This window comes from Limulus polyphemus, unplaced genomic scaffold, assembly GCF_000517525.1.
Source record: "Limulus polyphemus unplaced genomic scaffold, Limulus_polyphemus-2.1.2 Scaffold7059, whole genome shotgun sequence".
Lineage (NCBI taxonomy): Eukaryota > Metazoa > Arthropoda > Merostomata > Xiphosura > Limulidae > Limulus > Limulus polyphemus.
Genome location: NW_013672669.1, coordinates 8,494 through 26,156, shown reverse-complemented (window position 1 = coordinate 26,156; position 17,663 = coordinate 8,494). Strand labels below are relative to the sequence as shown.

Sequence of the window (17,663 nt, the reverse complement as noted above, 5' to 3'; positions counted from 1 at the left end):
AAGGTTGTTACAAATGGAGTTCAGTCAAAATGGATTAATGTCACAGTTGGGGTACATCAGGGCTCAGCCTTAGGACCTTTGCTCTTTTTGATTTACATCAATGAAATAGATAAAAGAATGGTCAATAAATTACTTAAATTTGCAGATGATATTAAGGTTTTGGATGTTGCTGGCTGTGAAGAAGATGGTGCTACTTTACAAAAAATTTAGATCATTTAGTAAGTTGGGCAAATAAATGGCAGATGGGTTTTAATTATAATAAATGCAAGATAATGCATGTGGGTTATCATAACTTGAATTATAAGTACAATTTTTATGGGAATAGCCTTATCAGTGTTAGGAAAGATAAAGATCTTGGTGTTCTGATTAAACAGTTTCTTAAGCCATTCAAGCAGTGTGCTGTTGTTAGTAATAGGGCCAATAGTATTTTAGGTTGCATCTAAAGAAATAAGAAGGTTATAATTTCATTATATAGGTCATTGTTAGGCCACATTTGTAGTATTGTGTTTAATCTTGGACTCCTTACCTTAGGAAGGATATTGAATTGTTAGAAAGGGTTCTGAGGAAGGCTACAAGAATGGTGCCTGGGATGAAGGGGTTGTCATATGAGGAGAGGTTAAAATCTCTGAAATTTTCTTTAAAAAAAAAGAGTTAGAGGGGATCTGATTGAGGTGTTTAATATTATTAGGGGAATGGAACATATAGTGTTGATGCAACATCTTTTTCATACTTAATGGTGAGAATGGTAAGACTAGAAGGCACAAATATAAATTTTGGAATTGGTTGCCTTCAGATGTGATGGAGATAGTAAATTTGAATAAGTTTAAGGGAAGGCTTGATAAATATATGAATGATAAGGATTGATTGTGAGGGTTGAAAAAAATTTTTTTTAATAGTTTCAGTTTATTTCAGTGGTTGGGGCATCCTAGATGGACCAATAGGTCCACTTTTGTCCCTAAATATTATGTTATGTTATAACTAGTAGCAAACTTACGGCTTGTCTGTCATGTCTCTCCCAGAAAATTCCACCCCTGAAATCTTTTCATTCTCCCTACCACACAAGTTTCCCCACAGGTCATAGCCATAAAAAAGTCGGTCTGGGTTTCCTTGGACACCAGCTCTACCCAAGATGTAGACCTATATATAAATGACAGCCATAGGGCTAGGATAAACAAAGTTTTCCAATAAAGATCCCATAAGTTTATAAATATTCAGCAACTGAACATAAACATGATTCACTTTTAGTTCTATGGCTCTTAACAAAGATACAAAAGACTATCTTGCATGTTCAATTCTTATTAAAAATCAATATACAAGTTTTATTCACTCTTACACTGAACATAAAAGGAAAACAAAAAATCAGAATACAATTACTATGGTCATTAGTTTTTGTCTTTAAAAAATGATTCATTTTAAATCTTTCACTGAAGCATTTATAAATACCTTTCTCAGTGTCAGGTTTATTTTAGGATGCACAATAATAAACAAAAAATATGTTTTAATATTTCATTACTTATCTGAAACATGCCACTGGTAAACTCGAGGAAGTTTGATGAAAACCTTCTCTCCATAGTGATAAAAAATTCCAAAATCACATGGTTAAAATCATGGTTATATAGTGTCTGATATATATGTTATGACAGTACTTCTCAACCTTTCTCAATGTCATTCATCCCTACAAGTTTTCACTCTCTCCAGTTCGAAGTAAAACAAAAAAAATACTAAATTAAAATGCTAAATTCTTTATTATGACTTAAACATACATAAAACTACAACTAGAATGGATACAACAAAAAATAAATGTATCTATTAAACTACAAATAAAATAAAGAATAATAACTAATGACCTTTTTGCTCTTAAATTTGTTGTATAAATAATAATACTCATTCACTCCATCCTTCTCATTCACCCTGATTCTGATCTCATTAACCTCTGGGTGAACCATTCACCCAGTTGAGAAGCACTGCTCTAGAGGACACATTCATTCCTATTATGAACAATAACTGTTCATCCTACAGTTACTGTTGTGAAAATATTACTCTAAAACTAATGGCTCTACATTCTGAAAGTCACACATTGTTATAAAATAATATTATAATATAACATAGTTAAGATTGTAACACTAGCAGTACCAAAACACAATCATATAAAAACTACACATATTGTCTCTTATGGTAACATTGGTCATCAACATTGATAACATGCTTTAAGTCCAAAAGTTGAAAATTTCTAATGAGTAATTCCACCATAATTTCTTACTCCTCAATATAACACAAACTTATAAATTTTACGTAATTTGTAAAATTGTTAATTCAAGACTTCACCTTAAATAACTTGTTTTTCAAAATTCAATACTTTAATAAGTTTTAATGCAACTTCAACATGCACTTGTAAGACAACTCTTTATAAAACCCGTTTTAAAAACTGATTTTATAAGATGAAATATTAAAATTAAATCAAAATTTGTTTAATAAAAGATGTAATATGATTCATTTCCTGGATCAATGTAAAGCTGAATCTGGCCTGGATCCAACAAGTCAACCAACCATATGTATAGAAAACTTTGTCATAAGAAAAAACAAAGTCATAAAGCCTAAAGGTAAGGCGTTTACTTTTTGTGAATAAAGCGACCCTAATCTTCAGGTAAATTAATTTGATTTGCATTCCAAAGTTTCTGCTTTGCACTTTCCTCAATAGTTACATCTATTGAAAACACTCAGCTGTAAAACAAAAAAATATTGGGCAGACACATAATTTTCGTTTGTGTCACATGGCAGCGACATATAGCTCCTTCCAAAACTACTGTTGCATCATCGAGTCACATGACTACTGTGACGCAACGTTTCTAGAACTATCATGTACTTTGGCGAATGTTCTAGTTCTTACTAGATATAGGGTAGGCTGGTATATAAGAGAGGGGAATGTAATGGGTGTGTAGATAGTGAGTAATTGAACTGCAGTCACAGGGTATTGCTGAAGTTAACGTTCGTTCGTTACAGTGTTGTTTTAGCGCGAGTATTGAGATTAAGTGTATTGCAGAGTTATATTCGGAAAGAATAAACCAGTTTTATTAAGTAAAGACTTGTGTCGTTAAAGTTTCGTTGGAACGAAGTTACGGAAAAATCAATTAACAAACGGAGACGTAACAATATATATAAGTGAGCATAATTTAAGTCAGAAAATGTTAAGTTAGTGAAAGTGAAGTTATACTGCATGATTGTTAGTTTAGCCGTAACAGGCAATATTTTAAAGTTCATTTCACTGTTTAACAGAGATAAGGAGAATAATTTGTCTTGTCAATGAACGTTCTAAAGTTATTGATCCCACCTGTGTGGACTTTTATTTAAAGTTCTAGATACAACTGTGGTAACCCACAATGTAACGTAAGTATATTTATCACAGATTGTATAGTGAGAAACAGAGTAGAGAAAAACAAGTCATCTTGTCAATTAGATTCTAAAGTAATTGAATCAGGCTGTGTGGACTTCTGACAAGAAAGAGAATTATCTAAAGCATTAGATACAACTGTAATGTCGTATAGTGTAAAGAATTTTTGTACATATGTTTGACTTGTTTTGAATATATTATTTTAAAACAAATGGACTGTGTGTTGTCCATTTATTGTTCGTATTTATCATCAACAAGTCACAGACACCTACTGTAAAGAATCTGGCCCCATAAACCCTGAAGTTTGGTGAGCCAGTAAAAATTACACAGTGGTAAATGGTGGTAGAACATGTGAACAGCAGTGGAAATAAGTAGGCCTATAAACACACAATTGTAGTGGTAGTGAAAATAGTGTAGAGATTACAATCAAGCTATATAACCACATCAATAGATTTTGATAAACGAGTAGAAAGAGGTGAGCATCTTGGGCTCAAAGATGGCAAACTACGAGAGCTTGTTAAATAACAACAAGAACTAGAGTGAGAAAGAAAGAAAGGATAAGAAAACAAAGAGAGAAAGAAGAAAATTAGAGAGGTGAGACAGGAAACAGAGAGAATAAAAAAACAAATTAAGATCGCCAAACTCACCCTACAGAAAGATGAAGGACAAGAATGACAATGGGGGTGAGGGCCACCCGACCAAAGCTGCCCAATTTTGATGAATATAAAGATGACATGGAGAGATATGAAATATTCACCCAAATTCAGAACTGGGACAAAGGTGACTGGGCAGTCTGTTTCAGCCCACTTCTCACATAAAAAGGCCTACAAGTATATGCACGCATGACATCTGAAGATGGTATGTCTGAAAGAACGGGAAAGTGTTGAACCCACAGAAGACTTGCAATTGCCTATCAAGTAAAAAGTTATGAATAAAAATGGGTAAATGGCTGTTTCTTCATTTCCTGGATTGAGGTTTTGAGACAAATTAGGTGATCCATGTTGGAGAGCTGTTGATGAAAACCACACTAGGTGGGAAAGAAGAGGTTGTTTGATTCAAGGAACCAAACAAGACGTGCATTAACCATCCTCTCCAAGACATTACAGAGACAGCTAATCAATGCAATTGGATGATAATTAGAAGGAATTTTGGAAATCTTCCTGGGCTTTGAGAAAGGAAGAACTATAGCCAGATCCAGTTAAAAATGACCAGAAGAAGAGCAAGAGAGGTAGAAGAGAGATAGTGCATGTCTCATAGTGAATGTCATTGGGTCCAACTGATGTACTGCCAGACTGATGAGGAGGAAACTAAAGTTCCACCAGTGTAAAAGGAGTGATCACTCAGCCCAAGACTTGATGGATAAGAAGGTGGGAGAAGAGACAGAAGTGCTGGAAAGATACACAAAGCTCTTCATGAGAGTATCGGTTATGCTCTGTACATCAGCAACTTCCTGGACATTGGAAAGATGGAAATAGGGATGGGAAGTATGCTTCCCATCTCCCTTCCAAATCTTCCCCCAGATGACTTTGGAACTGGTGGTAGAAGAGATACTGGTGGTGAATTTAATCTAAAATTCTTTCTGACTTTGGTGTCTGACCTGCCGAGCACAGGCACAGGCCCACTGGAAAGCAAGACAGTTGGAAAGAGTGGGATACCTGTGAAAGGTATTCCAGGCTTGTTTCTGAGCCTTTCATGCCTGCTGGTAGGCAAGAGACCACCGTAGATCAGGATACCATGGAAAACTTCTGTGGATAGAATGAACACCTGCCTGAATTATACAATCAGTTGCTGCCTCCACACAGCTGTTAATAATTGAAGGACTAACGACAGCAGGATCTAGTTCGGAGAGAGTGGTAAAGGAGAGCAAGCCAGCATGCTCCACTTTGACCATGGCACTTGGGTCAGATGGGATTGACCACTGCCAATCTCCCTCAAAATGACAGGAAAATACTTACTGCCACGTGGGTCAATGTCAATCATCCAAGAAAAATTATAAAAAAAAATGAAGGAGAACAGATAGATAAATCAATAGCAGTAAAAAACTGGCTAAGGGCATGAAAATAGGTAAAAGAACCAGTACTGAAGAGAGAAAGGACCATCCCAAAGTGGATGGTGTCCATTAAAGTCTCCCAAGATGAAAAAGGGAGGCAGCAACTGTTCTTTGAGAGCATTAAGGTCTGCTTGATCGCAAGTCTCTGATGATGAGTCTTCCAAATGTGATTGCTTTCTTATCAGTGTGATTTTTTTAGGTCACTGGGTCTAGAATCCACAAAAATAGAGAAACTTCAGTGCCCACTAACCCCACCCTCCATGGAGTCCTACAAGGGAATACACTACAATGCAAAATCAGACCATTGTAGAGATGCCAGGGTTTCGTGGGCACTATACCCAAACAGCAGTATCAAAAACAATGTCCACAACACCTATTGAGAATGTCCAACACTGGTACTTCATTGACCCTATCCCACCAGAACCAGCTGATTGACATTGAGAGACCCATCCCATGGCCACCCACCTACAGGAATTTAAGGCCAAAGTGGTGTGTTAAAGTGCCACTGACATAAAGGACATATCAATGACACCCCCAACCACCAGGATTCTCTCCTCCCCTTCATGGGTTCCCATGCACGGCAAACATGTGGGTGGATGTTTAGATCCCAGAGTAGGTAAGCTGAAAATACAGAACCTTCCCTGGGAGGTCCCATCACCATGTACAGGAATCCACCTCAAAGGGCATGAAGGAGAGAGCACCAAAAGATGTGGTTGATATAATCAAGCTGGCAGAACAGTATATGAAAGCCCATGGAGGGAGTATAACTGGCAAGTGTAAAAATAACCAGTTAAAGTTGAAACTGATGTGGCTGACCAGAAACAGGATATAACCAAAGGTGACAAGAACTTAACAGACATATGGGAGAAGAGATGTTATATTTGTTATAAAATATGGCACAATGCAAAGGAGTGCAAGTCCATTACAAACAAGCAACACAAAAATTTCAACACAAAGCTGCTGGAGCTACTTACAAAGATGGTACTAGCAAGAAACAAGATAAGAGTGAGTTTCTCTATGGATGCTGCTGCCAGAAGAAACAGAATAGAGATAACCATCAGATTCACCACACGAAAGAAGTGCTATTTTCATGATTAATTAGTGATGATTAGTTCAAGTTAGAAAATGGATCAACAGTAGTGATCCGAGCATATTACAGATATTGAGAGGTGCCAACAAATCACAACATGCCAATAGGCAAAGGCTATGTTGGGGCCAAAAAAAGTGAAGGTCCTCCAAGACACTTGGTGCAGTGGTGCAGCAGTGAGAATCAGCTTAGTATCTCATGACAAGATAACAGGCAAGGTAAATCTGTGTTTGCTGATTGACAGAACAGTGAGAAAATTTCCCATAGCAGTAATAAAGGTGGACATGCCATATTACATGGGTGACTTTGAGGCCATGTGTATGAAAGCATCCATTTATGACTTGGTGCTTGCAAGTATCAAAAGGCGACATCCTGAATGTAGGTCTGCAGGAACTGAAGACGTGCAGAAGAAAGACCCTTCACTGCAGAAACTTTGGGACAGTGCCCGAGAGAAAGTCGAGCACAACACAAAATTGAAACACTTACAAAACAGATGACCAGAAAGGAGTATTGAACTAGACCTATCAAAGCACTTCTAATGGGGAAGCTAAACATATCAAAGGCAGTCAGAAGTGCTTGTATGACAAGAAGGCGAAGAATCTACATTTCAAGTTCAGACAGGTTTTAGTTCTGCTACCTACAGACAACAAGAAACTCATCTTGCAGTGGAAAGGACCTATTGAATTACAGGAAGTTATTACCAAAATGTACTATAAAGTGAAAGTGGATGGGAAGACAAAGACTTACGATGCCAATCTGTTGAAGAGATACTTCGAGAAGGAAGAAGACATAACTAGTTCAGCTATTGAGAAACAGATGGATATGTGATTTTGTTTTAGAAGATAAAGACCTATTAGGCCTAAGACCAATGGGTGGAGACGAGGCAAACCAAGACCACAACATAATTGAAGAATTGACTGGCAAGATTTACAGGAGCAACTGTGCACAGATGGACCAGGCAAAACAGACTTCAAGATGATGACAAAGGATCCTGTGAAGGTGAAGCCCTACCAGAAAGTTAAGTCAGAAAATGTTAAGTTAGTGAAAGTGAAGTTGACTGCGTGATTGTTAGTTTAGCAATAACAGGTGATATTTTAAAGTGAGTTTCACAGTTTAAAACAGACAAGGAGAATAATTTGTCTTGTCAAAGAGTATTCTAATGTAACTGAACCCACCTGTGTAGACTTTGATGAAAAGGCGACAATTATTTAAAGTTCTGGATACAACTGTGGTAACCCACAGGATAAAAATATAAGTGAATTTATCACAGATTGTATAGTAAGAAACAGAGTAGAGAAAAACAATTCATCTTGTCAATTAGATTCTAAAGTAACTGAATCAGGCTGTGTGGACTTCTGATAAGAAAATATAATTATTTAGAGTTTTAGATACAACTGTAATATCCTATAGTGAAAATAATTTTTGTACATATATTTGACTTGTTTGGAATATATTATTTTAAAACAAGTGGATTGTGTGCTGTCTGTGTATTGTTCGTATTTATCATCAACAAGTCACAGACAACTTCTGTAAAGAATTCAGCCCCCTTATCCAAAACTAGACAAGAGAGAACTATTGGTAATTTTTGAAAGAGACGATGTGACAGGGTCTGATTTTCTATTTTATGGCTCTGCAAACAGATAAGATTGAAGGCTATAAAAATTATGCTTTGCCTGAATGATGACATCATTAAAATGAGTAATTTACGTTAAATTTCGTACTTTTCGGAGGAATGGTATATAAATTAGAGCATACGTCACAATTCTCATAACAGGGGAACTCAAACTTTTTTGAAATATTGCCACATGAAATTAAGAACTTAAAACTTATATAATATTAAAACTTGGTTTATTAGCTACATTTCTGTGCCAAGTTTATTCATAATATAAGTAGTTTAATTAAATTTTGAATGTAACCCAGTAAAACCTCATAACATGCACAGAAAAAGATGCCCGTAGAGAGCAGGTTAACAGCTTAGTAAAGGTATCTTGGCACTCTGGAGCTGTTTCATTCAATTAATCGCATCCTTTATTTTTCATTTAGTGTTTGATTCTTGGTTTAAGATTACAGTGTTTAGTACAAATACCTGATGATGACAAAACCTTGTCGAAACGTTGTACATTTCCTGTTATGTTAAACTTATACTAAAGTTTTTCTTCATTACCCATTCAAGCCATCTCTAAGCACTATTAGTCTCAAAGTTGGTTCCTCGTCATCGAATTTAGATATGCTGTGTTTCTTCAGTTGCAATGGTGGTAAACATGGGAGAGTTTTATAAGAATATTTGTGAATCTGGTTTCAAATCTTCTTCCACTTTCTTTAATGTACAATTCTGGGCAGTTATTACACATCCTTTTATAAATAATATTAGTATTGTGGGAGGCTACATAATTTTTATTTAGTAATTGTTGTAGTTTTTGAGTGAAGGATTTTATGTTTTCAAGTGTTCTCCAAGTGAAAATTATTTCTCACTGATTTCAGGGATGGATAGTTAAATTTCAGTGTAATATTATGCTGTTGTTTGGTTTATTAATGCCAATTTCTTCATTAGTTGAGCTTTGGAGCTTTTCTTGTGTGATAATTTTCAACAATGACTGGCGGAAATTTGTTGATGTCAATGAATTTTGTTTATAAGGTTGATTTCTTCATCTACACTATTCAATTGAACAGACTTGTAAAGCTGTGTTAGTAAGGTTTATTAAGTGTATTAATTTTTTTGTTTGGTTTCATGAATGAAATTCTAGGCCGTATAGAAGCCCATGTGGTGTGTGTGTTCTTAAAGTGAACTTGGGTTTTGAACCATGTGTCAGATCTAATAATGTTGAGGTTAATGAAAAATATCTGTTTGTTGTTTTTATGTTTCATGGTGAATTTAATATTAGGGTGAATGTGTTAAAAGAAAATGTATATGTGTTCAGCAAAAGTGAAACTACCAAAAGTGTCATTGACATATCTGTACCAGTAGAGGGGTGGGGGATTAAGTCTGTATTTTATTGTTTGTGTTTTGATCAGAGTGAAACTACCAAAAGTGTCATTGACATATCTGTATCAGTAGAGGGGGGGATTTAGTCTGTATTTTATTATTTGTGTTTTGATCAGAGTCATAAATATGTTGGTTAGAACAGGTGAAACAGGACTGCCCATGCCTAAACTTGAAGAAACCTTTTGTTGTTGGAAATGGAATTGGTATTTTAATGTTTAGAATAAAAATACTTTTCTTCATCTCAAAAATCTCAAATTTCATTTGTGAAGTCTCTAAAACCTCTTAAATACATTTCAAATGTTTGTTTTCAGTAAAACTTTATATTTTGTCTGTTATTTTCTCTACCCTAACTCTATATGAGGTTGGTCACTTTCACAAACCTTGTAACCACCAAAAAACAATTGAAAGAAATCTAAATTAACCTTTTTTTCTTTCTTTCTAGAATGACTTCAACTTGTAACATGAAACTACATTTGTTCATCATAAGTAACTTTAAACTCGTAACAGTATACATTTATTTATACCTAAATTTTATTGTTTTATTGCCATTATAAGTTGTAAATCACTTGGAGAACGTGAGCTATTTTGAGCTGCTCACATGTGTGCCTTGTGAAACATTTTTATTATATTATTTATTTTACTTAATTTAACCTTAACTAACATAAAGAGAACCCTAATTTTACATTTTAGTTACTTTTGTAATAATAGATAAACAATAAACATGAAAAACAAGAAATAAAGTACTTACCCAGGGCTTTTTTTGCTGTCGAAAGTCAATGACACTTAACCCTTCTTTTTAATACTAATTGTAGTAATGCACTAAATAATTTTTTATACTAATTGTAGTAATGCACTAAATTTTTTATACTAATTGTAGTAATGCACTAAATAATATTTATTTAATTAAATAATGCACTAAATAATATAGAATAATAACATGCAAAAACCAGACAATGTCCCATAAATATCACAATTTTTTTTGGCTTTCTAACAATGTGACAAGAGCCGTTACAAATTCATCCAAGCTAGTTGTTATCTTTCCCATGGGAACAAAGCTTGTACAAACAGAGAAAATTACAATTCTCAGTTCAGAAGACAACATAATATAATATGTCATTTGATAGATGAAAACCTTGGCTTTCTATTGGTTATACATAATATAGTATTAACAGCAAGATAGAACTATTAACAAATCCTAAAAGAGAGGATGTGACAGGTGGGTGTGGCAGGAGGGGTCTGTTTTTCTATTTGATAGCTCTGTAACCAAACAAAATTGAAGGCTATAAAAATTATGGTTCGTCTGAGCAATGACGTATTTATAGTGAGTAAGTTTCATGCCTAGAGAAAATGTGTCACCTTTCTCAGACTAGGGGAAATTCAGAATTTTTTTAAATATCGCCTTATAAAATTAAGAACTTAAAACTTATATAATATTAAAATATGGATTATTAGCTATGAGGTTATTCTATACTAATTAGTATATCTTAAACGAAAAGTAGTTTAATTAAATTTTGAATGTAACTCACAAAAACCTCGTGACATGTGCAGTAAAGGATGCCTGTGGCTATAGGGTTAACAGATTTGGATCATTAAGGTAAAGTGCAATATTACAAACTTCCTTAACAGGAACTTCAGTGAAAAGTGACCGACATCAAAGCTAGCCATTGAAGCTTTAGGGTTAAGTTGGTCTTGTGCGTTTCTGAAACTGGAAACATCCATAGAAAAAGAACCTGTAGATGTTAAAAGCTTGCCAAATTTTGTCAGAAATATATTATGTATAGTTTCACACTTCAAGTTAGCCAAATTGGCCCACTTCATATGGAAAGAGTAAATTAAAGACATTTTCAATAACAAAATCTATAAGCCAATAAAATAATAAGAAAACAGATATTTCCTACAAACCATGCTGTTGTCGTAGTTGCTTCTTCGCCTCTTTTCTTCGGTTGTTAAACCAGTTGTTAACTACTGGAAGTGTAACCTTTTCACGTTCTAATACTGGCCGATCTGTAAATGACAGCTTTTCTTAGTTCCTTTTCCTGGATCCCATGTCAAAATTAACTGTTCACTTCTAAAATTTCCTTTTAATTACAATACTGTAGATCTAAATTAATTTTACATAGAATTAAACATATTCATGTTTTGCTGAAATTTTCACATCACAGAAGAGTGGCATTTCTTTTTCCTTGTGGTTAAAAACTATATAGATGGAAAAAAAGCCCTATTGCAAAGCAAGTTTTAACCCTTTAGGCACACTCATCAGCATATGGTGACCACATAATACAGTTTAAACTTTCCGTTATACATGCGAATGACGTGGGTAGTTATAGCAGTAATGCTGAAGCTGGGCCTATGGGGACAACTGATGATTGTGTCATGACTTTGAGGTTACCACCATTATAAAAGGGCCAAATTTCAAGTTAAAATTAAAGGGAAATCTTGGTGTAATAACAATCTTCCAGTTGCTATTGCTAGTACAAATGAGTGAAGAACTACATATCCACATAGGGCTAGGCCTGGTAAGGCACAACAACTTGCACATGGACATCTTATTCCTAGCAATGGTTGTGCCACTACTGATAGATGGAGGTTGATGGTGAGTAATGAACATTTCCAACCTTGATGATGGAAATATAATGTGGCATTGCTCTATGTCCCTATCCTTGCTTTGAAAAGTATCACACCCTGAAACAGTACAAGTTTTGCTACCTAACTATGTGAACATCTGAGATGGACTACAGTGGGTGCTACAGACATAATATCAATTTTAACATTCGTGAAATTCTTCTTGGGTGTGGTTCAACATTGTAGGCAGGATTCCTCAGTAACATCTGAGATGGACTACAGTGGGTGCTACAGACATAATATCAATTTTAACATTCATGAAATTCTTCTTGGGTGTGGTTCAACATTGTTGGCAGGATTCCTCAGAAGTGCAAATCTTTCTTGTAAATTTTATTGTGATAATAAATAAATGACAATACATACTGATTCTGTTTGTGCACACTTGTTGTACAATAAAATAATTGTAAATTCATTCCCCTAAACAGCTTCATTATTGTTTTGCAATTATTATCTGTATTCACACATCACCTTCAAAACACTGGTGTAAAGATGACATAATTTGCCCATTCAAAAGGTTCTGAACAATAAATACAACATAGTAAAATGTAAACAACAACTATCCTTTATGAAATCAGGTGATTTTATTTGTGTCAAATCAAAAGAATAAACTATAAATTTCTCTAATATTGTGGCCATATTGGAAGTGTGATATCATCAGATACGTAAGATAGGTCAAATTAGTTGCATATTTAGAATCATCAGGTTATACTGAATAATTGTTTACACACGTGTCTTGGGCTATTTCAATGGTTTTAGAGGTATACTTCATCTAATTAGATGCTATATAAACCTTAACAAAATGAACATGCCTAACGAGTTAATAAAACCATGATATACATATATAAATCATATATATTGTTTGTCTTGTGTTTTCAAATTATAAGTTGTTGTGAGGAACTAGTTCAAGTAATTTGGTAGAGGAACTCTACACAGACTGAGCTTAAAATATGATCAGACAGAAAAAAAAAGCACGAGTTTGGTGGTCATTTAAATTTTAACTACATGAAGCTGATACCAAATAAAAGTGATGTTAATGTTGCTTTTAGCATGAGTACCTTTGCTAATCACCTGCATAGCAAATGACACTTGCACTGTCCCGCTATCTACATAAAGTCTATAAAATAATGATTCTCAAACATTGTTGCTGTTTGAGTGCAGTCATTTAAATTTTAACTACATGAAGCTGATACCAAATAAAAGTGATGTTAATGTTGCTTTTAGCATGAGTACCTTTGCTAATCACCTGCATAGCAAATGACACTTGCACTGTTCCGCTATCTACATAAAGTCTATAAAATAATGATTCTCAAACATTGTTGCTGTTTGAGTGCAGTCATTTGAATTACTTCATTATTAACAAAGTGTTTCCTGTTTATGTTACTCTTTTGTTACAAACATAAAAACTAAACAAAGTAAAAGATTTGAGCATTACAGTCACAGATATAAGACTTAACATGTTACACTTTACCCGATAACTATGATTGTTACACAACTCTGATGTGTCCTGTCACTTCTCATGCAAATCTAATCTTTAAAAATGAATATTTTCACGACTTTGTTTTTTTTTACTAAAAATACTTGTAACAAACATTACTAGAATGAAAAATACATGTGGATGTTAACAAACTGAACTTTTCAGGATGTGTGAATGTTTACAAACCTGGTCGTCCTACAGCTCTGTTACATTCTTTTACAATCTCCTCTCTCGTCTGTGCATCAGGATATGGATCTTGTTCGTAGTAACGTTCAAGAACTGCCAAGTGTGATGTCTTAAAGGTGAATCTCTCTCTTTTCAGGGGGATCAGGTCCCCACTATCCGACACCATTCGCTTTACTCCAGAGCTAGGGCACAGTTGAGCTAAAAATAAGATAGATGTCATGTTTTAAAATACCGTAACTATTTTTGTTTGGCACGTGTGTAATGTTCAATCTTAAAATGTCACGATTTTTAAAAAACAACGATTATTTTATACATAATTCTATAAAAATGAGATTGTTTCCAGTCTCAAAATTATTAAAATACAATAACTTACTGTTCAAGATAAAAAGTGGTAAAAAACCTGATGAGACTGGAAAACAATCTCATACACTACGTGTTTCGATGTATACTATTGCGTCATCCTCAGAATTAAAGAATTTCGTGCCATCTGCTGACAACATTTCCATCATCCTTATTCAATAATTTAAATTTACTTTTTTTACATTTAATTTTTGTAAATTATCTCAATGTAAAAAAAAGTTTTTAAGCTTGTAACTATTGTTAGAAATCTTGTTTCTCTTAAGTGTAAAACTACTGACTGAAACTCCAGTGCAAGTAATGTTAGCATGTGTACAATTCATTATTGTTTGTGATTAAGAACACTTGTTAAAAAACAGTGTCCAAAACATTTCTTATTTTTGCTGTCACATACACGTGTCACAAGACAGCTCCACTCTCTCCTTACAATGGCTCAAACACTGATAATTATTACTACCACTACTACTGGCCCAGAACAGAAATTAAAATTTCCAACACTACTATTCATCATTTGTTTCTGCCTATAGTGCAACAGTTCTGTTTCACTTCAAGTGGATAAAAAAATGTTAGTTTTTATATACAGTATTTTATGGTACAAACATTTTTAAACTCACGTAGTTTCCATGGGTTATTTTTACATGTCAAGTACCACATGTAAAAGGTGTTTTTTGTACGATCTGACATCTCCAGTGTGTCTCCACGGAAGAAACGACTGACATAGGCTTGACTCAGTCTTGTCATTTCTGCGATCATCGTCTGTTTGAGGTTGTATCGCATCACAAAATTCCGAATTTCTGCTAACATGGCTTCTTCTCCCTTTCTAAAAATTGTAATATAAGCAAAAGACAATGAAAGTCAATTTGATTTTCATGCTTAGAAACACAAATCATTAAAATGTTTACCTGCCATTCCCTTTATATGAAAAATAATTTGTTTTGTTTGTGTTGAATTTTGCGCAAATCTACATGAGGGCTATCTGCGCTAGCCATCCATAATTTAGCAGTGTAAGACTAGAGGGAGGGCAGCTAATCATCACCACCCACCGTAAACTTTTGGATTATTCTTTTACTAACGAATAGTGGGATTGACCGTTAAATTATAACGGCCCCACGGCTGAAAGGGCAAGCATGTTTGGTGGGACGGGGATTCGAACCCACGACCCTCAGACTGCGAGTCGAGCGCCCTAACCACTGGCCAAGCCGGGCCGAAAAATAATTTTAAGTCAGAAAAGTTCTTGTGATGTTCATACAAGTTCATAATAAACAGAAAAAAGAAATTAAAATAACGACAACAACAACAGAAAACTAATTATACTTGGACAACATGAAATTAACTGAATTAAATACATATATTACTTATAAATAAACTCTAATACTAAAGAATTACAAGTTGCTTTTATTTGTATGGACAAATATTTCAATTATTTGTTTTGTTCAGGAAAATGACCTTCACTAAACTTTAATTTTTGACAAATTGCTTTTATTTATATTGACAAATATTTCAGTTGTTATTTGTTTTTTCAGGAAAATGTCCATTACTAAATTTTAATTTTTTACTGCAAGTAAAATGTTTGAAATAGGAAAGCATAAAATATATTCATTTATAATTTTTGTTCATTTGTTGTAAAGCACAAAGCTACACAATGGGCTAACTGTGCTCTGCCCACAGCTGGTATACAAACCCCATTTTTAGCACTATAAGCATCAACTTACTGCTGAGCCACCAAGATGCAATATTGTAAATATCAGCACAACCAAAAACAAGAGGGAACCCTCAATAACAATGGCATTTGAAACTTCAGTTTGAGGGTAGGCTGGTAGAGATCATGATGAGTAATAAAATTGAATCAGGTATATATGCACCTCATACTTGGTATTACATGTAATTACAGCTAATAAAAACATGTTGTTGATTACTCTAATCCTGCCTAAAAGAACTTCAGTTTGAGGGTAGGCTGGTAGAGATCATGATGAGTAATAAAATTGAATCAGGTATATATGCACCTCATACTTGGTATTACATGTAATTACAGCTAATAAAAACATGTTGTTGATTACTCTAATCCTGCCTAAAAGAATTCTTTTTGGCTGGATTAGAGTAAATTAATCTATAAGATATTGGACATAGTCAAATACATTAATCAAAAGGGTTTGACATCCTGAGTCCAAAATTGTAATTATATCTCAAATCAGTCAAGAAATGACAAAGCTATGAGTTAAAAGTACTTGAAAAACTCAGAGCCATCCTATGAGCCACTATGCCACAGCTACAAAGCATTATGACATATTTTCAAGTAAGGGTCCAAAATTATTTCAACATATTTTCAAGTAAGGGTCCAGGATTTATTCAAATTTTCATCATTTTAGATACTTTTGACTGTCAAATGAATTTAAACTTTTTAGATAACTTGTATGATCAAATAGTAAAACTGATTACTTTAGACAACTCATATAATCAAACAGTAAAACTGATTACTTTAGATAACTCATTATCAAACAGTAAAACTGATTACTTTAGACAACTCACATAATCAAACAGTAAAACTGATTACTTTAGATAACTCATTATCAAACAGTAAAACTGATTACTTTAGACAACTCATATAATCAAACAGTAAAACTGATTACTTTAGATAACTCATATAATCAAACAGTAAAACTGATTACTTTAGATAACTCATATAATCAAACAGTAAAACTGATTACTTGAGATAGCTCATATAATCAAACAGTAAAACCAATTACTTTAGACAACTCACATAATCAAACAGCAAAACCAATTACTTTAGATAACTCACATAATCAAACAGCAAAACCATTTACTTTAGATAACTCATATAATCAAACAGTAAAACTGATTACTTTAGATAATTCACGTAATCAAACAGTAAAATCGATCACTTTAGATAATTCACGTAATCAAACAGTAAAATCGATCACTTTAGATAATTCACATAATCAAACAGTAAAACCTTTTACTTTAGATAACTCACGTAATCAAACAGTAAAACCGATTACTTTAGATAATTCACATAATCAAACAGTATAACCAATTACTTTAGACAGCTCACATAATAAAACAGTAAAACCGATTACTTTAGATAATTCACATAATCAAACAGTAAAACCGATTACTTTAGATAATTCACATAATCAAACAGTAAAACCGATTACTTTAGATAATTCACATAATCAAACAGTATAACCGATTACTTTAGATAACTCATATAATCAAACAGTAAAACCGATTACTTTAGATAACTCACATAATCAAACAGTAAAACCGATTACTTTAGATAATTCACATAATCAAACAGTAAAACCGATTACTTTAGATAATTCACATAATAAAACAGAAAAACCGTTTACTTTAGATAACTCACATAATAAAACAGAAAAACCGTTTACTTTAGATAACTCACACAATCAAACAGTTAAACCGATTACTTTAGATAACTCACATAATCAATCAGTAAAACCGATTACTTTAGATAACTCACATAATCAAACAGAAAAA

General features: G+C 33.8%; 1 protein-coding gene across 1 annotated transcript in view; it reads right to left on the bottom strand.

The window, feature by feature from the left end:
* LOC106474310 (homeobox-containing protein 1-like) overlaps positions 1 to 14,972 on the bottom strand; it is a gene marked incomplete at its 5' end in the record, with an annotated part of 24,691 nt that extends 9,719 nt beyond the window's left edge. The window contains 3 exons of the mRNA XM_013935000.2: positions 11,411 to 11,512; positions 13,791 to 13,988; positions 14,762 to 14,972. Coding sequence (XP_013790454.2) covers positions 11,411 to 11,512; positions 13,791 to 13,988; positions 14,762 to 14,972 — 511 coding nt within the window. The remainder of the gene's footprint in view (positions 1 to 11,410; positions 11,513 to 13,790; positions 13,989 to 14,761) is intronic.
* Positions 14,973 to 17,663: the final 2,691 nt, after the last annotated feature.